Source organism: Miniopterus schreibersii, assembly GCF_964146895.1.
Source record: "Miniopterus schreibersii genome assembly, chromosome: 1".
NCBI classification, from domain to species: Eukaryota; Metazoa; Chordata; class Mammalia; order Chiroptera; family Miniopteridae; genus Miniopterus; species Miniopterus schreibersii.
In genome coordinates, this window is record NC_138101.1 from 25,125,059 (window position 1) to 25,151,667 (window position 26,609).

Here is a 26,609-nt window from a genome sequence, read left to right on the forward strand (position 1 = left end):
ATCGTCCCAATACACCAAGGCTGTGGATTTGATCCCTGGTCAAGGCACATAAAAGAAACAACAAATGAATGCATAAATAAGTGGAACAACAAATCAATGTTTCTCTCACACACTCTCTCTCTCTCTTTCTCATATCAATAAATTAAAAAAAATAAAAATAACAAAGGGCCATACAGAGGAAACATTTAACATTTAAGATATAAAAATATAATTAAAGTGAAACAAGTGGGATTTCCTCTAGTCACATTCATCTACAGGGTATCCCCAAAACATGTATACACACTTTAACAGCTGACAGCTGTAGATTCTATTACATTCTGAAAATGAAATGCATTTTAATAAACACTGCCTTTATAATTATTCAAAATGGTATACATTTTTGGGAACACCCAAAATTTATTTATTATTTACTTATTAAAATGTATTTAGGGAGCAAATAGCAAGGTTGCTGAGGATATATGCAGAGGAGGAATTATAGTAATGAACCATGGCATCTAAACCAAGTAAGAAGGAAGTGAGGGCTTGAAAATGTGGTGAGTTAAATGCATTGTCGAAAAGGGACGAAAGAATAGTTGCTACAGTAATTCAATTGAAAGACAGGAGTTATACGAACCTCATGTAAATAAAACCCTGCATAACCTACCCTTCCAATTCTCCAAAGGTACTGGACAGTGTGACTCTAACCATATGCACACAACTTGAGCCATCATGAGGTTTTCTTAGAAGGCTAACTATCCAGTCAGCATGTGATTTTATTTACTTACAATTTCTCAGAAATGCATCTATTGAGAAAAGCAGGGTCCATCAGCACAACAACTTTATCTCTTTTATTTTAAAGTATGTTTAAATGTTTTAATGCACCAACTGAAAAGCAAAACATCCTTCAAACCAAACATGCTATTAGAGCATCATCCTTAGGTGCTATTTTGTTTTTCTGCTTATTATTCTCTCAGTAGCAATAAAGCATATTACCAAATTTGAAAACTAATACATTCCCAGAACAATCTGAACAGCAAATAAACAGCATATTGTAATGCTACCTCAAATGCTCTTCAGAAAACTGTTAGGAGGGCAAAAAGTCCATAAAGTAAGGCACAAGGGTAGGCAATGAGAAGCTGTTGTCCTTCCATGTCCAAGGCCGAAATGAAGATTTTGGAAGCTGAGAGACTACACCAGACAATGATGACCAGTGCCAACACAGTACCAATTGTGCCCCTACAGGAAAGACAAAAGAGGTGATTACCTTACATAAGGAAAAGATTATTGGATCAGAGAGGCCTCTGAAATATCCTGGCACAATATTTTTAACTACTTTCTCCATCTGTAAAATGAGGGTGAGGAACCATATGAACTCAAAGGTCTTGGCCAGTTAGAAAATATTTGAGTCAAATTTGCCACCAGAGGCTAAATATTTCATACTTCAGTAAAATTAGAATTCATAGAAAGAGAAGAATCCACTTGCAATTACTCTCATATGTCAACATTAAGTCACAACTCCTGAAATTCTTTTACATAAACTATGTTTAGAAACTCTTTTATAGCTATAGATTTCTTTACCCTATACTTTCTTCCTAAATTTACCCACAGAATGAGCAGAAAAATTACTGGACTTAAATTCCAGTAGGGTGCCCAGTCCCCACTGCTCCCAAGTCCCCTTTCCAGGTTTTTGTCTGAGATAGCAAAGCCTGACACAACTCAGGCAGGGAACACATGAAACGGGAAGGCATACATGTGCTGCTTCCCACTTCACAGCTGAAGATCCCTTTACGTGTGTGTGGATTTTTTAGAATGCTGAAATGGACTTGTTTAAATTGGTATCTTGAAGAAGTAACTGTGGAGACAATTGGTTCTTTAAGAAGAAATGGGGAAATAAGGTAGTTAAGTCTAGCCACCTTGGGAATAAAAAAGGAGGTATGGGTGATAAAGAGTGAATTTTTTTTCTTATGTGCAAAACAGAATGCATTATTTAGGAAAATAACACATCAGACCTAGGATAGATCTCAGGTATATCTAGTCCCCAGCTTTAAAGCAATGAAGTGACTTAACAAAAATGGCACACTAAAATGGGCATTAGGTCAAAATCACCTAACTGCTCTTTTGGCACACTGCTCTTTTCACCATCAAACTACACTACCTCCATTGTTCCTGGTTGAATCTGAAGTTGATAATTGTGTTTATTATTTGTGAGAATGACAAGAAAACCTACTTTAATAACTGAACCAAAGCAAAACAAGTGAAAAACTGTACAATACAGCTTATGAATAAAAAATATATATTTTTAAATATTTTTAATAAATAATAGATTCATTGGTTTAATGAATATCTATTAGGAATAATTTCTAGAGTGATTTAATATACAGGTTTTTGTGAACAAGAATGTAAAATTATGTATGATTAATTTGAATGATATAGTAATATGCCTGAAAGGGCAATTTCAGTGTAATGATCTTAGGTGTCAAATAGTTTATTTCCCTTTAATATAAATTAAATGATTTATAAATCATCTTTGAGAATGAAAATCTAATGAAAAAAGGTCCATACTTATCATGATTCTCAAAATCCAAGAGTTTCAGTTTTTATTTTCTTCTCCTAATAATCTAGAGTCATTTAAAATGCCCTAAATCTCAGCTTTGCTGGAAATGATGTTTAAAACTTAGAATTTTAAAATGGTAAATCCTTATAGTATTCTTTAACAAAAGCATTTGACAAAATAGAAATCACAGAACTGAACTCTGTATTAACTTGTCAAATGTTTTTACCAAACAACATAGTAAATGGAACAGCTTGCTTGCTAAAGAACTTGATATGCAGAAAGTGAAATTTTTCCATGGATAAGACTTAATAAATATACTTACAACTCACATTGTGTTTATACATTCAAAGTATCAATTTTCTGTTGTATTCCTCTTTTTTAAATATTGAGGAGTACTTGCTGATAAAATAGGAATTTGCTCTAAGTTATTCACAAGAATGTTACTATAAAAATGAGCCCATATCTTAAAAGCATTTCCAACTAAGTCATTTTCAATAATGCTATGAAAAATATGATATAAGATTATATCTAAATAACAACATTAAAGGCTTTTCTAAAATGTCTACCTTTGGTATTGGTAAATTCTTTATATATTATCCTATCCAATGTAGGGTTAATAACCTAAAATGTGGATCATCCAAGAAAAAAATGCAAATTGTGTCTCATTACTATGTGGAATCATGAGCACTAATGGCAAATGTTTATTTCTAATTGGGTTTAGAGCATGACAAGTGACAAAGGACAATGTAATTACCTGGTCTCCCCAATCAACGTGGTTGAGACATGCAGATGTCCCGGGAGAGTGCCTGGCAGAAACTTATCTACTGCCTCCTTACTAATGGTTTTGAATTGCAAATACTCACTGCTCAGGAAGTAATAAGGAAAAAAATTCTTGACTGAGCACATATGCCATAAAACTCTCTAGCATTAATATCCTCATCAGGGTTCCTGGGAGCTCTGTGCTGCACGGAGCCCAGCTGAGAGGCAACAGTTGCTTCCCGCCTGGAAGACAGAGTGCCTGGGAGCTGAGGCAATTTGTCAGAGTTTGCCAGGCACTTACTCTTCCAAAATCAAACAAGTGAGTTTTCTGAACTTGGTATATTACCCATGACAATAGCTCATACTGAAGAATGTGACAACTTACAAAGTGCCAGTTTTAAAGATTACTTGGTTTAATCTATTTTTTTAATTATTGAAATAGAAACAGCACCTTAGCCGAAACGAACCTACTTTCCTGAATCTGCCTGTACCTTTTAGTAGTCATTGGATTCCCTAACTCCACAACCAAAACGATCAGAAAGAGGTTAAGTGTTGCACTGTGTGGCACACCTTAGCGATGATTGTGCAGGTGGGTCAATTAGCGGACACGGACACTTACTGCAGTGAACAGAAGATGGCGCAGCCGGACAGGATGACCATGGGGAGCAGGCAGTAACCCAGCACACTCGCCACGCAGCCATAGGACACCCCTGAAGAGCTCATCAAGTTTAGTAAGGCATAAATCCCGAGGCAGCCAATGGCACTCATGCCATATACGTAACCAAACTGAACTTTTCCTGCCTGAAACAATGAGAAGAGAACAGTATGAACACACAAAAAGCATCAAGAGAAAAATCAGAAAGTCAGCAAATCAGAGAGCATTTTAGAGTCAATCAGCTCAGTGTTGTTCCATATCTTTGTGGTACGTACAACTATCAGGAGACTGGGAGTTCTGGAAAAAACTCTGGCTATAACACGAATTAAGGTCCTGAGAACAAGCACCCCAGACTATACTTGGGATAGCACAAGCAAGCTACAGAAAAGATGAAATATTTTTTAGGCTTATATATTTTTAAATTATAGATTGCTTATTAGAGATACAAGGCATAAGTAAGAATATATTTTCTCCCCATATTTTTCAAATTAAATAAATGAATCAATTAATGAAAAAATTCCGTTGGAGATTTACAGGGATATTAGTAATATTAGCAAACATCTATAGGATTTACTATGTTAGTGCCTTTTCTAAACATTTCACATCTATAATTTATTTAATCCAACACAACCATCCTATGAGATTGGTACCATTATTGGTACCAATTTTACACAGGAGGAAATTGAGGGGCAGAAAGTTTAAGTAACTTTCCCAAATTAAAATAATGCTGATTGGTGGAGCTTGGCTTTAAACCAAAAAAACCTGGCTCTAAAATTTAGGTCCTTAACATCTACAGGAGCTCTAAGAAGTCTTAAAATAATGGAACTTATTTAACTTTTTATAACCCAGCATATCTCAAACTTATTTGACCATAGAAAATTTTGTTTTCAGAATGCCTATTGCCAGTTTAACTGAATACACCTTATGAAAAGCTGATTTATATAAACTACCTGGTAATGGATCATAAAAGAGGTACTGTTAAGGGAATTCACTGGTGTTCAGATATACCACGGATCTTCTGAGGACTTATAAAAATAGCCACCACTCACAAAGCACTAGGGTCTAGGAGCTGAAGTATCTCCATGGAACTTATCTGGGGAAAGCCATGATCTACTATTAATTCAGCAGAGGCTACTTTAATGTTGGCTACCTGAGGATGCCAATGCTCCAGTAAAGAACAAATTTAGTTTTTATATTTATATTAAACTGATTAGAAGTTCTAGATAAAGGCTGGATGAACTGACTTTGGTTTTCATGGGAATTATTAAAAAACAGCAAAGAATCTGGTACATTGATTCAGAAAGAGAGCTTTCAGCTGTCATTTTTTTCCCTCTCCACAGCAGTTATTCATAAAGTCCTTATGTCTTAGAGAACAAAGAGATATTTGTGATTAATGAAGGTAATGGAGAATGTTAAGACCACTTTAGTGTTCAAAATTGTCCAGTTATTTTCAACTCTTCTTCCTCTGTAGGTAAGGAGGTTGGTCACTACTAAGTTCTTTCACAAAAATGTCCCTGGGCTACTCTGGCAGAGTTCTCTCCTGCATTAGCCATAAGAAGTTCTCATTGAATATCTTTTGTATTCTTTTGGATATTTTGTGAAATAACACTAAGGATGCTAATGGACATGCTAAAAAACAAAATATCAGTTATGCACTACACCATTGGGTGGGTTTGCTCCATTTGTGAATTAGTGACACTTTCAATTCACTTTCATGTAGTAGAGAAGTATTTTATTTAATATTTTAACTGAATGTGATAATTCTGAGACAGCGATAGTTGTAATGGTGAAAAGCAACTTCCCTACACCAAAGGACACACAGCTGGACCTTCCTGGCCCCAAGAGTTTTGTGAATAAAGTAGGGTAAATAAGTGATGAATGAAACTAATTTGGTGCACAGTTGTCCCTTTCCAGGTCAGGTGCTGACACTTCATTTCTTTCTCTTGTAATTTTATTCACTGGCAGCGGCCACCACCATTTTTCAATTTGCTTCTAATTGTAACAAGGGCTTGTAATTGAAATGGAAAATAAATGTTCCGTTTTCATTTTTCTTTCCTTTTTCTTTCTTTTTAAGTACCTACATAGAACAGATCACAGGTCTGTGGTTATCAGAGAGGAAAGGGGTTAGGGATGGACTAAAAGGGTGAAGGATGTTAATTGTATGGAGATAGATAGTAACTAGACTTTTGGGGGTGATCACTTTGTAGTGTATACAGATGTCAAATTATAATGTTGTTCTGAAACATTTATAATAAAAAAAAAAAGGAAAGGAAAAAAGTTCAATTTCTTCTTAACCTCAAAATTTTCAGGATCCTCCGTGTACCAGCTTCATACTAAATCTTTGTTAGAAATACTTATTCATGTATCATGCTTTTATATTTACCATGCATATTCCTTTATCAGATCACACTCTTAGACCTACCAAAAAAAAAAATAAATGGAGTCATAGCTTTAAACCATGACTCCTCTTTATTGTATTGGGAGTGAAAATAATTTTGAGAGAAATAATAAGTAAAACTAAATTTGTGTTAAGTGTTTGAAGCTGTTCTTTTTGGTTTGTCTCCTTCAACAAGAAGAAAGTCCACTAAAAGGTACTGTGCCTTATATCAACATAAATCAGAAAAACGATGAGTATGTGACTATGAATCTTACACCTCCAGAGACAATGAACAGATTTGGACATTGTTTCCGGATTTGCTTTTGCTTTTTCTAGTACATGCATATACCAGCCCATAAAATCATCTTTCACAATTTAATTTTTTATTGATTGGTTTTTATTTTTAAGAGGGGGGGAGAGAGAAAGAGAGAAGGAGAGAAGGAGAAACACTGACTTGCTGTTCCACTTATTTATGCATCCATTGGTAGATTCTTGTATATGCCTCTGTCTGGCAATCAAACCCACAACCTTGGCGCATCCGGACAATGCTCTAACCAATGAGATCCCCAGCCAGGGCTCACCCTTTACATTTTAATTCGACATATCCAGGGCAGGATTCACTTGGCTGCAAATGGATTCTCAATTAAATCTGACTTCACTAATATCCACTTTGTTTGCTTGTTTTGGTCCTTACTGCTCTACATGCATCAGAATCAATTCCAAAGTAACCATGCACTAATGGTAAAACTGAAGTGATAATGTTTTCTTAAAAGGTTTCAGAAAATACTCATTTTCAAATATTCTTCAAAATTTCAGAACTGAAAGGAACCTTAAGAACCACTTTAATAAACCGTTTTTGCCCTCAAAATGAAGAAATGAAGTCCCAAAAACAGAAAACAAAAGATTCAAGATCACACCTAGAGGAAAAGTTAGGGGTAGATTCAATTTTCTTACTTTCAGTTGATTTCTTTGTTTATATATATAACTTTGTACTTAAGACCAAAGAGAGGATACTTAAATAACTCCAACTAACACTGTACACCCTAAAAAGATCTTAATGGGATTAATAATTTGCTTTAAAGGGTGGTGATGGTAGTATTTTTACAGAAAAAACAAACAGCCTGGCCAGGCGTGGCTCGGTGGTTGAGCATTGACCTAGGATCCAGGAGATCGGGTTCGATTCCCAGTCAGGGCACATGCCCGGGTTGCAGGCTCGATCCCCAGTCAGGGGCGTGCAGGAGGCAGCCGATCAATGACTCTCATCATTGATGTTTCTATCTCTCTCTCTCCCTCTCCTTCCCTCTCTCTGAAATCAATAAAGATATATTAAAAAACAAAACAAAAAAACAGCTGTTATATTACAAATTACTTGAAAAAGAAAGATGAGTTAATATATTAAATTGATTGTTTCTGACTATTTGATTAATCGACATGGTGTTACTTAGCAACATTTAATCTAAGATTATCAAATTATTGTGACAAAGACAGAAGGGAGGTTAGAGACTAAATTAAAACTCCAGTTGATATAATGTTTGATTTACAGAGTATTTGTATTTGCTGTAGTTCAAAGGAAGAAATAAGATGCTATCATGAAATACTATTGTACTGAATAAATATGCTGGGATTATGGACCACATTACCATGCAGAAACTAGATTTCTATCAGTGTTTTGATAATCGTATTAAGTAGTTAATAAATAAAAAGTGAAAATTTATTTAATTGCAAATAACATTTTACAGCTACTTTTAAAAATTGTAACTACTTGGAGAAAAACAATTATGGGAAGTAGCTATGAGAGAGAAAAGTGGGACGGTCTAGAATCTTTAATTCCCTATATTATTTCTCCTGCCAAGTTTATCATTTTGTGCCTTAATAAAACCATATTTTTGAGACTAGCTTGACCACATTTTTCATCTTCTGTGTTGTTTTTTTAATCATCACCCGAGGACATGTTTATTGATTTTAGAGAAAGAGGAAGGGGGAGAAAAAGGGAAAGAGAGAAAAAGAGAGAGAGAAACATCAATGTGAGAGAAACATTCAACTGGTGGCCTCCGGCATACGCCCCAACCGGGGGCTGAACCTGAACCTAGATATGTGCCCTGACTGGGAACTGAGCCTGCAACCTTTCTGGTGTACAGGACGATGCTCCAACCTACTGAGCCATGAGGCTGGAGCCAACCTCTGTTTCTAATGTATTATCATTCCCTCCTGGCATAAAATCGTAAACCCTTTCTCATTTCTTCTTTTTCTTCCTTTTTCAAATGAAACATTGTTCCAAACTATAAGCTTGAATGCTATCTAAACTTAACTTAGGTGCAAATATGTGATTTAAAAAAATTTTTTGGTATCTTTTGATATCAACACTCGTAGATATAAAGAATGAAAGAGGCACATACACAAGGGAAATGGTGAAGTCAGGAAAAAAAATGTCCTCAGAAAAAGCATAAAACTAAAATAATAGGAGAAATATATTGACTGAAGGAACAAATCCTGTTATCACTGCAAGTTAATTTACTCATAGTACCTAACCAGAAAGAAACAAGACCCATCTCATCTCAGACTCCACAGGATATTTAGAAATAGTCTAAACACGTGCAAGCAAAGAAAGTGATGAACAAACAGAAAGGATTTGTCCAGTGTCACAATACAGATTTCACAGAAAGCAAGAAATAAAATTTAAGCCTTATATTTCCCAAATCCATGTGCTCCTTCAACTATTCCAGATTGACAGTTTTTTTTTCTTAATAACAATAAAGACATAAATGATTGCCTGCTTTGTTGAAAGTTTTCATTTCGTGATTTTATTTTTAAAGTTTTATTTAAATTTATATTTTATACCTGTTGTAATGCATGATGACAGTTTCTATTTTGTCACTATAATTCTATTAAGTATGCCTCTCTTACCCCCCCGAAAAGTAGCTATAAATTAAACAGACAATTTTCACTGTGTAAAGTGACATACTGCCCTCTAATTTACAAAGTGCTCTGCAAAAATCACATTGGAAAGGACACACATTAAAATCTGATGCTGCTGTCCCTTACCAGAAGCAGGGTGCCTCCCAGTGCGACACAGAACAGGATGGGTCCAGCCAGGTCAGTTTCATTCATAATGCTGCCATCTGCTGGCTTCAGTGGGTTTAACACTGTCAAGGTTTTTTGCCATATGTGATCAAAATTAATTCCAAGTTCTGCAAAAAGGAGAGAAAACGGTAATATAAATATAGAAAAATAAACATCAGTAATATTCTTTAATTAAAGTTAATATATCTGATTCACTTACTTAGTATTTTAATCTAATTGTTAACCTCCATAATCTAAAGTTCTATGTAAAAATTTAAACATAAATAAACATAGATTTTTCTTTCCAAAAAATGAGCTGAAATATTTTAGACAAATATTTCCATAAGAAAAAAATATCCCTTATGTAGAAAATACAAGCTTAAAATTGGGAAAAGGACATTCTACAGTAAAAATAAAATATAATGGTAGCTAACAGACCCAAAGTCCCATCCTATTGCCCATTTAGACATTTCCCTTCCCTGAAATTTCCATTGCTAACACTTTTGAAATATTGTTATATCAAACACTTCATCATTTTTCACTTAGCAAAATTATCTAAAGACATTTACCCCAGGTCTGGAATTTCACTTTCACATGCCTGAGGAGAAGAGCAATTCTATGCTAAGTGCCTGAAATGCCACAGAGGAGAAAAGGGGATGGCCCTTTCAGCAAGTAAAAGTAATCATGATGTGCATGCATATTTTAACAAGTTAAATACTCTATGTGGTTGAACCTGTGATTTAAAGATTAAATTCTTGAGACAAGTTAACTGTTCCCTTTTATGAGTGGTGGTAGAATAAAATATCCTGCCCTTTGCAATAACATGGTTGGACCTTGAGGGCATTACATGAAGTGAAATAAGTCAAGAAAGACAAACACTGCATGATATGAATTATATGTTGAATCTAAAAGTTAAAAAAACTAGTCAAACTCATAGAAACAGAGCAGAAAAGTGGTTGCCAGGGGTTGGGGGTGGCGGAAATAGGGAGTGGTTGGTATGAGAATACAACCAGTCCCTCCCAAACAAACAAACAAATAAACCCCAAAAACAAAACCCATGCTTTAATCAAGTCAATGTGCATCTAAACGGATAATGGTTGCATTTTCTTCAGTTGAGCCCAATTCTCTCATGTGGATTGTCTCCCTAAGTCATTTGTATGTGGCATTCAACTTCCCTTCCTAGAATTCAGTAACTCGTTTTGGTCAGATAAAGAGTATAGTTCAACCTCTTTTACAACGGCTCATCCCACCTAAACACCTTGCAAAGCTGACATTCCATACACAGACCAGACGGACTTCTAATAATCACCCTGACACAGAGGGCCTTGCTTTAACAGGGACCTCGACACTTTTCAGAAGGTCAGGCAGGTGTTGCTCTGAACTAGGACGGAGAGCATATTCTTTCACTCATTTCACATTCAGACTGACAATTACTATCCCAAGTTTGAAAAGAAAAGAATTGGTTGGTTAAATTAATTGTGAGCAAATAATCTACATGATAACATTCATGTTGCATCCTTTGTATTTTCACAGTGTATTTATATATTTCTTAATGAACATACACTTTGGAAAATGTAAGCAGTTCGCCAAGCTTAAAATAAGGTTAGAACAGCAGTTTTCAACCAGTGTGCTGCAAGAATTTTTAAAACATGCAATACCTGACTATTTAGTCAGGGGCACTGACCTCTTTTCCCTTACAGTGTCAAATAAAAAATGACAACAGCCAACAAAACAACCATCTGGTGTGAATGAATAAAAATCATGCCTTTTTTTTGTCAGATCAACAAAAAATATATTTTTTGGTGTGCCGCAGAATTTTAGTAATTAGGTTATGTGCCATGAGATTAAAAAACACACTGAAAAACGCTGGGTTAGAATGTCTAATGTGATTTTTAAAATAGCAGACTTTAAAAAATTGAGAAATACTGGGCTAAATTAATTTCACCTCAGATTTATGTTCAAACTTCATTTTCAATTTAGACATTTATGCTAATAGTATTGAGCACAATAAAGTGGCCTTTAATTCAAAATATCTTTTTCCTGAAAAGGCATAATAATTATTCCTGAAGAAACTCAGATGAAAAATGTTTTATGAGATATTATTCCTGATTTCAATCATTTATTTGATGGCATAATTAACTTCTATACGCGTTTCAACACTGAGTCATAAAAGAGTGAATGAACCTAAGACCTACTAAATTTTCATAAGAAAAAAGATTTTATGTGTTTTTTATCAAAATACATCATCATAATACAGGGTGGGGCAAAAATAGGTTTACAGTTGTGAATATGTGAAGCAGTTTATTACTGTATTATTATTTATTAATTACTGTATTATTTTTCATATGAACAACTATAAACCTACTTTTGCTCCACCCTGTATTTTGTTTCCAAATATATTACAAGGTATGCAAATGAGATTATAAGTATTTATTAACTGTAGATAATCTAACACCTTATACAAAATAAAATAAAATTGCTATGAAATTTGAATGTAAAATTATTGTTTTACTGTCATCTAGTGGTAGTAAAGTATAAGCTATAAATGCTATAAAAATGAATTAACATGTTTATTTTCTATGCAAATTGTGTCACTGGCCTTTCAAATATAAACACCAGGTTATGCTATAAATAACACAGTAATTTTTCTGGTCTGATAGACTTAAATTGATTATTAGTCTTCAAGGCGTATTTGTTAACATATTGATTGTACATTATCAAATAGCAAAAGTTATCATTCTTACATAAAACCAAACAAGCCTGTTAGACAACAAAGCATTTAAAGCATAAACAAGCAGTTTCAAATGACATGTTTTTGTGCGGGAGATGTCTTATTATAGATTCATGATTTTACGGGTTGTTTAGATGTACACTCAAAAAAAAAAGCTAGCAAATGTCATTCATCACCTTATCGCAGAAATCCTGCTTATGGCCTTTTCATATCTTTTATAGTGACAAAGCTCGAGACTTTCACAAAGTCGCCCAGCCTGAAGAACATATTAGAGCAGAGCTTAGAAATTTCAGATTCAAAATACAAATTATATTAAGTGCTCTCTCTTCTAATAGACTATACATTTGGTGGGGATAATCACAAAGGAAAAAAATAATTGAGACATTTTCTCCGATCTGTATAAAGTGGGAGGGGAAGTAGTTTAATTAACTGGGGGGGAAGGGTGGTTACTTTGATATAACCACTTTCTGAAAACATGTCTTCACTGTTGCCTAGACACTGCCAGGGGGTTCAAATTTAAGAAACAGTGAAAAAAATATGTAATAACTGCAGCAATAGTACAGCAACAGTACACACCTACTTCTGATTCCCACCCCCACACGAACAGACTTCCACTGGTTTTGGTGTCCTGAAGAGGCAGACTTGTTTACACACAGAACAATCACACACAACACTGCACGCAGCATGCTGCCAGCCCACATTAAGTGCTCATTATTGCTATTATTCTCAAGCTGTACACACATTAATAGCACTTCCTTAACTTATCTTCTAGCAAAGGAGGCTCTTCATCAAAACTGTCAATGCAAGGAGATTGTGAATAATAATCCGGGTTGGATGCTGGCTGAAAATATTGTCCAGTGTAACCTGATGACATGAGCATCTCCGGCGGGACAAAGGCAAGCTGAGGCTGCTCACCGGCTTGCAGTCTAGAGAAAGGAAAACACTGGCATTTATACAGCTAAGAAAGGGATATCATGACAAATCAAGGAAAGGAACTACAATGTTTCTTTCATGAATTATCCTAGGTTTTATGAATATGTAAGCAGAAAAGAAAGAACTTGCTTGAAGTTTAATTTCTAATCATAAAAGTGAAGTAAATGGTCATGAAAAGACTTCCAGAAGACTGATCCATGCCAATATTGATTGATTATGTATAATATGGTGGACATATTTTCTCACATTTTCTCATGTAATTAAACTCAGTAAGGTGAAAACTGCAATTTTAGTCCCATTTTACAGAAAGAGAAAGAGAGGTTCCTGGAGACTGAGTGACTTGCCCAGAATCACAGAACACTGCAGGTGTCGGTCTCTGAACTGCAGTTGGCTGAGCTGTGCTCTGCCTCTTACACAGGCTGCTTCCTCATTGATTTTCAGGGCAACCACCAAACATGACTGTCCTTATAAATGCATGGAAGCAGCAAGTGAAAATCACAATTTTAATAGTACAGCCAATTCATAGGAAAAAATAAATAAACTGACTGCTGTCTATAAAGAAATAGACTTTCTAACTTGGGCCATTCCCAGACAATTACTGCCAATCAAATTATCTTTGAGTACTAACTAAAAGTATTCAACAGCTGGCTTTAGTGTCTCTCTTTGGAAGTGCACAATTTAGTTTGTCCGAACATGTTTCTTGTCAAACATGATGCTTCCCTGACCATGCTTTTGTTTGTTTTTTATTTCATCTTTTGTGTGAGGAAGCTGGAAAACAACAATCTCAGTAAACAATTTCTTGTAAAGCTAGAGAAAGGAAGAATGAAAAATGAGAGTGTGTTTGAAGTTATATGGTCATTTTTAATTGTTTTTTTCCTGAAGGGGAAGAAATATAAGTTGTCCGTATTAACATGTGTTAAGTTTATTCTATCAAAGTCTCTTCAGCTAAACTAAGTTAAAAATACACTCTAGGATTCTGAACTTTGTAGCTGTGATCTCCTTACGTTAAAATATTTACAAAATGGCTTTTTATACTTTTCTTCCAATATTAATCTTATGAAATCTAAGAATAGCACATTCACCCTCCCTTATATGAGTACAGAGAAAATACCTCTTTTGAAAAATAAAGCTATGAAATAGAAAGAAATCTATACATTTAATCATTCACTAACTCAGCCACAGGCTCATTAAGGGCAGGGGCCTGGTGTAATACTTCTTGAATCCCACACAGCAGTGACTTTCAACCGGTGTGCCGCAAGCATTTTTAAAACATGCAATACCTTACTGCTTAGGGGCACCGACCTTTTATCCCTTAGACTGTCAAATAAAAAAACGACAACAGCCAACACAACAATAGCCACCTGGTATAAATGAATCAATCAATATACCTATATATTTTTTTCTCAGATCAGCAAAAAATATAGTTTTTGGTGTGCCACAGTTTAGTAATTAGTTTATGTGCCATGAGATGAAAAAGGTTGAAAATCGCTGCCAAACAGCATATGCTAAGTACTGTTATTGTTCATTTAATCATAGGGCGTATTTCTAATCTTTTTTTTTTTTCCCAGCAAAGTAGGCCCAACTATCAAAAGTACTGGAAGAAATGGATTATAAATAAGAAACTGAATAGCTTGCTGGTTGATAAAGCTTCCCCCTGATTTGTACTTTTTAATGTAACCATTTATAGAAAAATAAAAAGGGCAAACGGAGATGATTGAATGGACCAGTGTCTAAACAAGACTATTTCTTTTCCTCTTTTTTAAACAAGACTATTTCATTGACATATTTTCCTGGCCTCACCAAAACCCATGCCCAGGTGCTAATAACCAGGCTTGAGGAAACTTAACTTTCACAATTACTCCGGGAAAAGCAATCTCTGTGAATGAGGGTATTCAGTATGGGACCCACTCCCACCCCTGCCAAGGGCAAAACACATTTTTACAGAAAAAAATACCAGCAAAATTCTATCCCTTTCTTTTTCCCCTATCCCTCTGCTATTTCACCCAACAAAATATGTTCAATAGGAGCTTGGCCTCTGTTGACCTTGTTATAATGAAGGCATAATGTTAAAATTCCCCCATTCTAATTTTAAGAAATAAAATTTTTCCTAATAAAAAAAGCCTCAAAATTCTTTATAAAAATTACCATGGTCATTTTCTATCACAGTCCAAATTAAAATTTTCTCTTTTTATCTTATAACTTTGACTTTGTACATATTAACTATAGCAATTAACATTATATCTCAATGAAGAAAACCTAAGCAATACTAAAATGATCACATTATTAATCCACACTCCAACCCAGATAAACTCTGTAAATACCCAATTCTCATGTTTTAGGCCTTTCTCTGAAAAATGACTCTGAGCAGCCATAATTTTAACCATGTATCTTGAATAGACACTTAGTCCCATGTCTCCTAGTGTTATCCTTTTACACTAGATGGTTACAATTCTGAATGACTATGCCAATGACCTTCTCTTATATTTTTAGTGATGTCTTTCAATCCTACAGTATCCTTTCATTTAAAAAAAATCAGGATGAATGGGACTGGACACTTTACCAATTGCTCTGTCAAGTCCATGAATTAGTAACCTATTAAAGGCAATTGCATGAGTCAGATTGATATACCCATCACTTCAAGCAACTGTGAGGTGGTTATAAAATTCTCCTTTAGATATGGCAACATTCTTGGTCATATTTCCCTTCTTTGGCTTCCTGAACTCTGTGGAGTTGCATTTCTGCCTGTAATGACAGTCTAACAGTAGATGATGCTGAACCAAGTAGAGTAGTTAGCAAACACAGCTACTGGAGTCAGAATGCCTGGGTTCAAACCCCAGTTTGACAGCCTTAGGTAAATCACCTCCCATTCTGTACCTCAGTCTCTCATCCGTAAAATGAGGATAACAGAACTCAGAAAGCTGTGGTGAATTAAATTAACTAAAATAAGTAAAGCACTTAGAGTAGTGTTAGGTACACAAAAAGTGATCAATAAGCATTAGTTAAGTATTTGTATGTTGTTTTCTTCCCGAGACTTACACTAAAGCTTTCTAAACATCTTTCACACACCCTGGCAGAGCATTTGTATTTGTAAATGTTGGTCAGTCACTTTCTCAAAGAAAACAATGTTATTAGGAGACCAAGAGTTTGTATCTCTTCTGTGCTGATCATCTTTAGCTTTTTCCCATTTTGGTTTCCCTGGAATACCCAGTGACTTCAACGACATTCCAGACTTTCTGTGTTTTCCTACCAGAAGAACATCCACTATACTCATGTCAGGATTTCTGTCTCTGAGCCATAAAGCAATGGTCACACACCTAATCCATAGAAAAACCCTCTGTATGTTCACCAATTCTTCAATATTCCCCTTTTCATTCTCCATACCTGGGGTTATAATGTTCCAACTAGCCTCCAGAAGATTGCCTTCATTTACATGACATTGTGCTGAGATTAGGCATAGTCTCTCACTGGGGAAAATTTGTGACCTGTTTCTGAATCAACAGTACTTAACACTCATCTTTCAGTACAAATATAGAAGGTCATCATTAGAAGACTTTGTTATAATTTCTGTGGTTGCAGATTTGTTTGCTGCACAGTTTTCTGGACCCCATTCCATAATCACTAGCTACATATTTTATTAGAGGATTTTTTTTTTTTACATCTATAGGTTTGGACTTCCATCATGATGGTCAACTGAGCTGCTTGCCCTTGTCAGTCTGCCCCTAGGGGAATACAGGTGGTGCGCTCACTCCTGTCTTGTATAGGGAGCCAGAGTGTGAACCCGATGGTAAAACACGTACCTTCAGATAAGTCCCATTCCTTGTAAGTCTATCTCCACTCTTGGAGTCACATTCAAGTATATGAGTATTTCATACAATCAGGTGACATGTATTCCTCTAGTAACCTGAGACTACTAAGGGTTTCAGAATTTGCAACACCACCGACTGAAACAGCATAAGATAACAATATGACAGATCTACAACAAAAGTATGCTGTTGGCTAAAAGAATTAAGTCTGAACCCCCAGAAACATTTTACCTATGTAAGTCTCCCATTGAACCAGTAAAATCGGGCATTTCAAGTGTTGTTGGTAAGAACATATCCCATAGGATCAGTTCGATATCAGAATGGTTTAGGAGATTGCAGCTGGGTGAGTTAACTTATATAACATTCCTAAATCCTGGCTGGTCCAGCCAGTGAGTGCACAGTAACCACATGCCATTGACATGCCATCAGCTATGTTTAAACACTAGAGAAAGATCAGATCTGGGGATTTCAATGAGAAGGTGATTCAGTGTTGGTCTGTTCACGTCCTACTCAAATGTACCCTCCACATCCAAAGGGAGTTTTCTAGTTGTCACCTTCCTGCAGAAATATCTGTTTCTTTCTCTTAATAATTTGAATCGATTTCCCATTTCAAAAATTGGAGATATATAGTGGGGAAATATAGCCTCGATAACTGACTGCCAGTGATTGGAACTGATGCCTACCCAGATGACTGGACAGAAATTTTAAAATGAGAAAGCTCCTTCTTGTTTAATCTAAAACAAAAGAACTGGCCTTTAAATGTCTTCATTGTTTTAGTAAGTGCAGTGAATCAGGTTTCAGCTTAGCATGTCATTGAGCCAAACAAGCTTGTTAGGGGAAGACAGAAACAGAGATAAAGAGGTTAACTAATTATAAACTATACTCCGGATTCCTGCATCTTTTGCCAAGATGATCGCATATTATTTTGACTGGGGTGTATTTTAATTGAACTGTCCACTGAATGAATGAAAGGTCAAATCTCTGTTTGTCTGATGAACACTAGAAATTCACTGACCTGACTCCATGTTTTATGTGCCTCATAAAACTACCACAGCTAACATGCCCTTTTCTAATTCCTGATGCTTGCAGTGTGGGTTAGAATTTAAATGTTACCACCTCCAAATCAGGGCTTGGATTTAAATGCTAATAAGCAGGCTAGGCCATCAACCTGAAACAATATAATCAAGAGTTTTCCTTATTTGGTTGTATTAACTTCCACCTCTTGGTCATCTTGATTTCTGGGCAACATTGATATGTAAAATCAAATGGAGAAAGAAACTGGGCTAGGTGGGATGGGGGAGAAAGATATGATCCACGAGTCCCTGCTTAAAGGGGAAAGCTCTACCGCCTTCTTATTAGACATTTCAGTATAGAGTAGCCTGAAAATATAGATTGCAGATGTTGCCCAGGTGCTTACCCCATATAGACCAGAGAAGGGAGAAGAGAAATGGAAGGTCAAGGCGACTGGTTCCTTTCAATAAAACAAGAGGACAGAGCTGAAAATCCTTTCACATAGCTCTCAGTGTGGGTTATATATTTTCAGTTGTGATCCTGTAATACCTCAAACTACTCCCTCTGCCTGAAACACTCTATCTTTTCTTTTTCTTGATGTTCCAAGGTATAAGTCATCAGTGAGATAAAATAAAAGTTCTTTTTCTTCTGTTGGATGCTACAGTGATCCAATGAGCTAATTTATGTAAAGCCCAGAGCCAGTCCCACACAGCCTGTCCTTTTCACCTTCTGTCTTAACCCTCACCTGAGGATAAGTTTTCATTGATTTTCAGGGGCTAGGGAGAGAGAGAGAAACATTGATGTGAGAGAGAAACATCGATTGGTTGCTTCTGGTATGGATCCCAACCAGGTATCCAACCTGCAACCTTTTAGTGTATGGGAGGTGCTCCAACCAACAGGCCAAGGCTTCCCTCATTGTTAATAATAAATTTTAAACATTTTAATTTGCCCAGCCATAATATTCAGATGATAGACAGACAGATGTACAGGTGGTTTTTCACTTTAAGAAATTCTTATGGTAATCTGACTGATGCTGGACAATATAGAATAAGGGCATGCATGAGATAAAATTCCAGATATTTTAACACTTACAGTTTTTTTAAACATTATATACCAATACCTTTCCCTATCGAAAGAGCAGTGGTTCAGAATCAGTAGCTAGGAAGCAGTGTGTGTGAGGGCAGCACCTATCTGCCTATATCTGTAGGATAAATGGTGTTCAAATTTCCCCAGGCATAGCTGGAACAAAAGCATGCCCATTGCCTGTTATATTTACTCTGTCTTTTCTTCCTACATGGGAAGCTTTCAAGGTACTTATCTGTGTTTAGAAAGATAAACTTCAAGAATCAATCAATTTGAAATATTTTTTATGTGGTTATTTGGCCTACACTTGGAATGTCACAGTGACCACACATCGCAGTTTTTCCAAGATGTCTGAGTTTATTCTTCGTTCACCAATATTATGATCAATAGTACCTACTTTGTTTCCAAAATGTCTTGATTTTACAATAAATCATATGTTCACTCTAGTTAAGGGCCTAATCAAACAACCTTGGGTTAAAATCCTGACCCCATTTCTTATTAGCTATGGAACTTTGAATAGTTTCTTCATTTCTCTGCATCCCTGGTTTCTCAGGTGTAAATAGAATAATAATAGTACTTATCTCGGGGTTGTTTGAAGATCCAATGAGTTAATTTATGTAAAGCTATGAACAGTTCCTAACACATAGTAAGAGCTCAGTAGTTATTATGAAAGTTGAAAGGTCTGACCCTTTCACAGTTCACTCATCTAGACCCATAAAAGACATCCAAAGAAACAACTCTATAACCAAACGTAATAAGTTTAGGTGTTTTTAGGCAACAAAGTGCCAATTACTTTTGCAGCCTATAATTACATAAATAAGTAACACTTATATAGAGGCTTTACTTTAACACCTACTTTCCTTCACATTATCACAAATGTTCTTCATGACAATGTCATGAAGTGGATAATATTAATGTCCTTATTTCTCAGTTAAGACACCAGTCAGGGAAGTTGTCTTTCCCAAGGTCACAAAGAACACATGCAAGAGCCAGAACTTGAACCAAATTCTTCTCACTCTCAGTGCCCTATTTTGGGCACTAATAAAGGGTAAATACTAAATTCTTAAATCATTTTTATCTATCTTCAAGGTGAACTGTCAACTCAAATAACTAACACATTCTGAAATATGTTTATCTTCATTCCACTTAGGAGTTTTCACACTGTGTTATAACAGCATACTTAACTGCCTACCTCCACAACATAAATTCTTAAATGTTGTGAGGTAAAAGATTATGAATTTCTCCCTTATTTTTGGGTTTATAGTGCCCTTTTTTATTCCTGACACACAGCAGGTACTCAATAAATATTTATTAAATTGAATAAAATATGCTTTTCAAGCAGTGTCACAGAGAATATAGTCCCTGTATTCAGACTCTCTTATTAAGTGATATTTTGAAAAGAGAGTCAAGCCATTCAGCTATAAATGGGTCTGAGGTGATCAAGGGGATTCATGGAGAACTGAGTTCATTTCTCTGCCCTTCCCTGACATTTCTTCTTGGGCACTTTACAAAGACATGCTTTTGCTTCCTCCAAGGAAACCTCTCTGCCTGGAACCCCTTGCAATAATATTATTACTTCTTAAAATGGTAACATATTTTTTCAATATAAAGTACTTACTTTCTGGACCCATAAGGATTTCCATAAGCATCTGAACCATTACAGCTCTGCTCCTGATTATCAATGGTATAATTAGATTGGTAAAAATCAGAGTCAAATTGCCCCAAGTTTGACATCCTGAAAAATAAAAATGTTTTTTACTGAGAAGTTGAGGAGTCAATAAAACTTCTTTTGAGATATTACAAAGATTAATTGACAATGTGACGATGGGTAGATTCCTATCAAAGAGCAAGGTATTCTTTGGCTGGGGTAGATTAAGTATTGGGGGAAGAATATGAAAATGTATGCTAGAGAGTCATTTACTAAATGTGTATTTTCAATTAACTATTCTGACGTTTACACTCATCAGGACTGTGACTTTGACTACATTGACTTTAATCGATTTGAAAGAACTAACATTTCTCCCCAAACACCTTATTCTCAGCAGTTTAAGAGGAAAAAGTTTAAGACTTGGTACACATCTAGAAGGTTTTCTTTTAAACAATGTTAGTTCCTCACTTTAATTATTAACTATAATAATTTATGTTTACAAATTTTACATTTATACATGCATATATATATATATATATACACACTTGTTGCAAAGTCAGGAAGTAAATGTCTGATAATAATAACACTATTTCATTTTGACTTTTCCTGGAGATTTAAAGTATGCGAACAGCTTCTCTGCTCCCTTATGGCTGAATCAGAGGGAAAAGGCTCAGTCCTGCTAAGGGATCACTCTGTCTTTCTATAAACTCTATATCGTTTCTACTCTGGGCAATGAAGGGGTACATGATCTTGATTTAGGCCTAATAGGAATATCAGAGGGAATAAGAAAGACTGAGAGGGGGCAAAAGATGGGGCAAGAAAGTAATAGCAAGGTAATGCTGGCTCTTTGGATAAAATTAGAGAATGCAGTAGAGAGTCTTTTCAACTGGACAGATATGATTATTTGATTCATTTTAATCTTTGCTTTTCTTTAAAAAACTCTTTCTTTAAAAGAGTAAATTTTAGCCTGGCCGGGCGTGGCTCAGCAGTTGAGCATTGACCTAGGATCCAGGGGATCCGGGTTCGATTTCCAGTCAGGGCTCATGCCCTACTTGTGGGCTTGATCAATGACTCTCTCATCATTGATGTTTCTATCTCTCTCTCTCTCCGTGTCCTTCCTGCTCTCTGAAATCAATAAAGATATATTGAAAAAAAAAGTAAATTTTAAAATCACTAGGTGTAATCCATGTTTATAGTAATCTATGGACTACTACTTATAATACATTTCAAAGGCATTGTATAAACAGCTTAGCTCTAAGAGCCTCATTAATCAGAAATATTCGAGTAACAATTGTCAAATATATCAAATTTTCTCACTTCAGTAAAAATACAGAAAGCTTTTCTAAAATTAGATACACTGATTCATATCCTGATTTAATAAATCAAGATTTTTCATTAGTAATATGTATTAAAGTAGCTATAAATTATGTAAGCTAAAATCAGGACTAGGAGAATGTTAAATCTTTTAACAACTTATAATTTAAAGAATTTAAAATTTAATAGCATAACTTTCTCAGCCCATTAAAATGCTATTATAAGCATAGAGCATAATTTCACTGGAGAATACAAGTTTTCATAACATGCAAAGCTTTATGTAATATGACTATTGGTACCAGAGTCCTTACATAACCCAGCTTTATATTTTGCTTAAATGCCAAGTTTTTTTAAAAGATCAGACACATACCTTTAATTACTTTATGTTGAAAAATCCTCCAACAAATGTTTCTTTACTAGAGAAATTTATGACAAACCAGTTTGTGAAAAGATGACTGGCTGGCTATAAATATATGTTTCTAAATTTGACTCTGACACTCAACAGATGCTTGCAAAAGCCAAAGCCAAACACACAGTATCTTATAACACTTGTTAGAGTTTACCAACACAGTGAAAGGCATAGAGACACAATTTGATAAACTGAAATGGTAGATTCCGTTTCCTTGTGGGCACATCCCATTAAACTCTGACTTAGGATCTTTTACTTGAGGCAAACAATGGAAAGTAAGAGGAAACCTCTTGTGCTTTATAGCCTATGAGAATCAATCTAGACAAGGTTTCCTAATAATATGCAGTACGAATCAATACATGGGTGAAAAAAGTGAAGGGATTGAGAAGAACAAATTGGTTGTTACAGAACAGTTGGGGGAATGTAGGGTACAGCATAGGAAATACAGTCAATTTTCTAATAACTATGCATGGTGTCAGATGGGTGCAATATTTATTGGGATGATCACTCAGTAAGTTATGTAATGTCTAATCACCGGGGTGTACACCTGAAACTAATATAATATATGTCAACTGTAATTGAAAATAAAAAAACTATAAAATAAGAAAAAAATAACACATATATACATATATGTAGTACATGATATTAACATGAATTTAGAAACTATCTAGAAATATGTATTAAAGAATGAATGGTCAGATGGATGGATGAATAACCACGACTTTTCATTTTGCGCACTTAGAACCCCATATTTCTTTTGGCATGTATCAATCTAAGAATCATATAAGATTATGACATCTATTACTGCAATCTTTTGATATGAATATGGAGGCTCAGAGTGGCTAAGTGACTTTTGCAAAGTCACATACCTAGTATGTGACAGAATCCAGTTTGGAACAATAATTCTCGCATTCAGTCCAGTTTCCTTTCATTACGCAGACTGTTTCTTTCAAAAAACCACCTATTGCTGTCCAATATACTGGTGTTAAGAATATACCTGTTTGGAAACACTAAGTAATATTTATTCACAAACTCCACTACATATTTTCAGCTGAACAAAGTTGCCAATGAACCAAGAGGAAAATGTCATCATTTTCTGCCTCTGCCAACAGAGAAATGGTTACCAGTGTTTAGAGAGTAATTATTTATTTTGGCAATCTGTATTGCAATTTAGTGTACATTGATTCCATTGAAACTTAAATTTCTACTCATATTACGACAGGAAAAAATGCAATACATTCTGTGTTCCATTATTTAAAAAAAAATACATTTTGGTCAGTATTCTCTACATGCTCCTTTTGTTAATACCACTTGAGATTTGTTCCTGATCATCTGACCTTTAAAGACCACACTGCTTCTATTTTATGAGCCTGAAACTGCAGCCCTGAATATCACAGTCACATGAAAATGGGCATAAAATTCTGTTTTAATGCATAAATTTTAAAGGGCTTACTGTGTTCTAAGGCAAAAAAAAAAAAAAATTACAGGGTTTTCCTTCATTAATACTACAATAATTATCTTTGATTTTTAATTTTGCTATTTCTTGTTAGCTTTCACTTTTTTCTTAGAAAAAATTGGAATCTAACAAAATTATTACTGAACAATCAAGTTTTAGGTTTGGTCATAACTAAATGTTAGTAACGAAAATTGATATGAGTAGTAGCTGAGTGGCACATTCTTAGTAATCATATTGCTATAATAATAATTTTTAAATGTAATAACAAATCTGATTTATATACATTTAGCAGACTTATATCACTAATTTTTATAGAAAATCTTTCCTAGGAGTTATATAAATTCCTCCACAAGTTATCTAACCACATGGACCCTCAGTCCCCTCAATTATAAACAAGAATAAAATTTATACCTAACTCTTTGGGACTATTTATTTTATCTTTTTCTCATCAACTGAATTATATGTTTCCATAAGTTTCATAATATATCTAAGTTATTAACCAATAAATATATAATTTATACCTGTGTATATATGTATATAAATAAACTAGTGTATAAAATATGAGAATTAGACAGGATTTTGCAACAGGAGCAATTAACACAGTGGAGGCAAGTAGTAAATGCTCAGAAAGTGTTATCTATTATAATTATGTTTCTAGGTGAAAACAAAGTTGGATCAATAGCAGGTGTCTGTGTCCCTGACTTACTCTTGCGTCCATTTTTACACATAAATATTTTTTAGTGAACTCTACTGTGATACTACATAAATATATATATATATATATATATATATATATATATATATATATATATGAAAAATCCATCTTACCAAAAGAAGGAGGGGGGAGGTGTATTTGCAAATTCTGTGTCATGTAAACAGATTGTGATTAGATATAAACTATTTCTTCAGCATTCATCTCTTACTTTTTAATAAAAAATAATAAAAAGGCTAAGAAAGGCCAAGATATGACTTATTATGTTGGCTAAACTCCCATAAATACCAGTCAGTAAAGATGAAATTATATATTGGCTATATTGCTTTTAGCAATGAAAGGTGAAGTCCTTCCCAATGCTCTGCCATAATTATACCTTTGCAATTATACCATTATTAAGGTTTTTTTCAAGTCATTCCAAGTTTAGCTTGAATATTTTATTATATTCAGTGCATGAAAGTAGTTACAGCAGTTGGAAAAAAATGACCAGCAGTCAATATAGAACTTCTATTTAATAAGACAGAATCTCCACCTTCTTTTGCCACTAGGATCTCACTGACTACTTAAAGTCTAAAGCTTTAACTTAATGGAACATTTACTTAAATATTGCCTGATACAGAGTAGGCCTTTTTAAGGATAACTCTCTACTTCGTAGTTTCTATATTTTCATTTACAAACGCGATCTAGGGAAAGTAGTGCACAGAAACAAAATAATATCTTTAATACAATTTTATTCAAGTCCCCTGGAGAGTTAAGTTTTACCCTCAAGAGCAGCTATCCCTGTGCTGTAAGGATACTGCTTTTCTACCTATCAGTGGGATAATCCTGCCACCCGCTCCTGTGTTCTGATACATATTGAAAGTCAGTCCTAATGGGAAAGGGGACTGGTGGGAAAAAAAAATGTGGCGAAGGGGGTTGGGGTGAAGGTTCGTGCTGATTATGGTTCTGCGCATGCCGGGAACGGCCCCTCCCCCTCTGCTGCCAGGGATAGGGTCAGGGACGAGAGGCGGCCAGTGACCGCGGGTGTCGTCCAGGGACGGCGGGTACTGAGGAGCAGAGCGGCTCTTGCACCACAGTCCTTCACTCGGCGATCTGCCGGGAAAGGCGCAGCGAGGTACAGCGGAACACAGAAGCTAACAGAACTACTGTTAGCATTTATTCTTATCTAATAAGAACAAAAACACCGAGCTTTACTAATACAGTTGCACTTCCACTGCACGCTCCCTGTTCGCCAGGCTTTGTCTGCAGCGCTGGTGGGGTCCCCCGGGCGGAGGGGGAGCCCCCAGCCCGGCGAGGTTGGCGGGGCGCCCCTTCTCCTCGCTGCCCTTTCGTAGGACCACAGTTAGGAATGCCCGTTAAAAGGAGCTATGCATTGGATTTCTTAAGTTTCCCTCACAATGTGCACACGTACCTTCGAAACCAAAGTCGGGAACGTTAACTGAGGAGAGTGGGAAGCGGACATTAAGGGGCGCAGCGCTCGCGCCGGCCGGCGTGGCCTCGTGGGGGGCGTGTCCCAGGCCCGCAGGCTGCCGGCTGGATCCCGGGCACTGCATTTTAAGGTCGCTTTTAAGTTCATTTTCCAACAAAGGTCACAGTAATTACTGGGGTATCAAGTACTGTACTGTCACGGTTCATAGCAGTTCCGAGAAGCAACTGGAAACAATACGATGGTCAACTGAGCACAGCGGCTACCTCCGTCCCCTGCACCAAACCCTAGAGCGTGAAAAATCCAGGCAGAGTGGGTGCGAGATCCCGTTAACTCTTACCAGCACCCTCCACCTTGCTTAGCCGGGGCCCGGCCCTCTGCACGGTAAACATTTAAGTGGAGACCTGAGGAAGACGGAGACAGGAGGACATTCAGGGTGTAACTTTTTCCCACCTTCACTTCCGGCCAAAACTTTCCTAGGCTACATTTCAATCCTTTTACCGCCGGTTTCCTTTCGGATGCGCTAAATATCAGCGATACCGCCGACAGCACGGGGAATGTATTTAGCCTTCCATATTTTAGAACAATTACAACATTACTTCACAACGGAGGCTGAGTATAGGGAACACTGCCGGCGAGAGCCTCCCCTCACAGGGCTTCCACACGCCCTCGCGTGGTCACGCTAGCGTCGTGACGTCG

At 35.9% G+C, this 26,609-nt stretch overlaps 1 protein-coding gene across 4 annotated transcripts; it reads right to left on the bottom strand.

Moving 5' to 3' along the window:
• Positions 1-710: 710 nt before the first annotated feature.
• On the bottom strand, positions 711-26,594 carry YIPF7 (Yip1 domain family member 7). Of its 4 annotated transcripts, XM_081139231.1 has the most exons (6): positions 26,364-26,558; positions 20,564-20,680; positions 12,881-13,041; positions 9,367-9,512; positions 3,912-4,093; positions 711-1,215 (listed from the first exon to the last, which is right to left on the bottom strand). In XM_081139231.1, the coding sequence occupies exons 2-6, from the start codon at positions 20,677-20,679 to the stop codon at positions 1,053-1,055; spliced, it is 768 nt and encodes a 255-aa protein (XP_080995357.1). In that variant the 5' UTR covers position 20,680; positions 26,364-26,558; the 3' UTR covers positions 711-1,052. The 4 variants fall into 4 exon arrangements, 2 of the variants coding, with proteins under 2 accessions (XP_080995357.1, XP_080995356.1); XR_013998946.1 differs by lacking the exons at positions 711-1,215; positions 3,912-4,093 and adding an exon at positions 12,292-12,371 and having other exon boundaries at positions 9,437-9,512; positions 12,857-13,041; XR_013998947.1 differs by lacking the exons at positions 711-1,215; positions 3,912-4,093; positions 26,364-26,558 and adding exons at positions 12,292-12,371; positions 22,278-22,375 and having other exon boundaries at positions 9,437-9,512; positions 12,857-13,041.
• Positions 26,595-26,609: the final 15 nt, after the last annotated feature.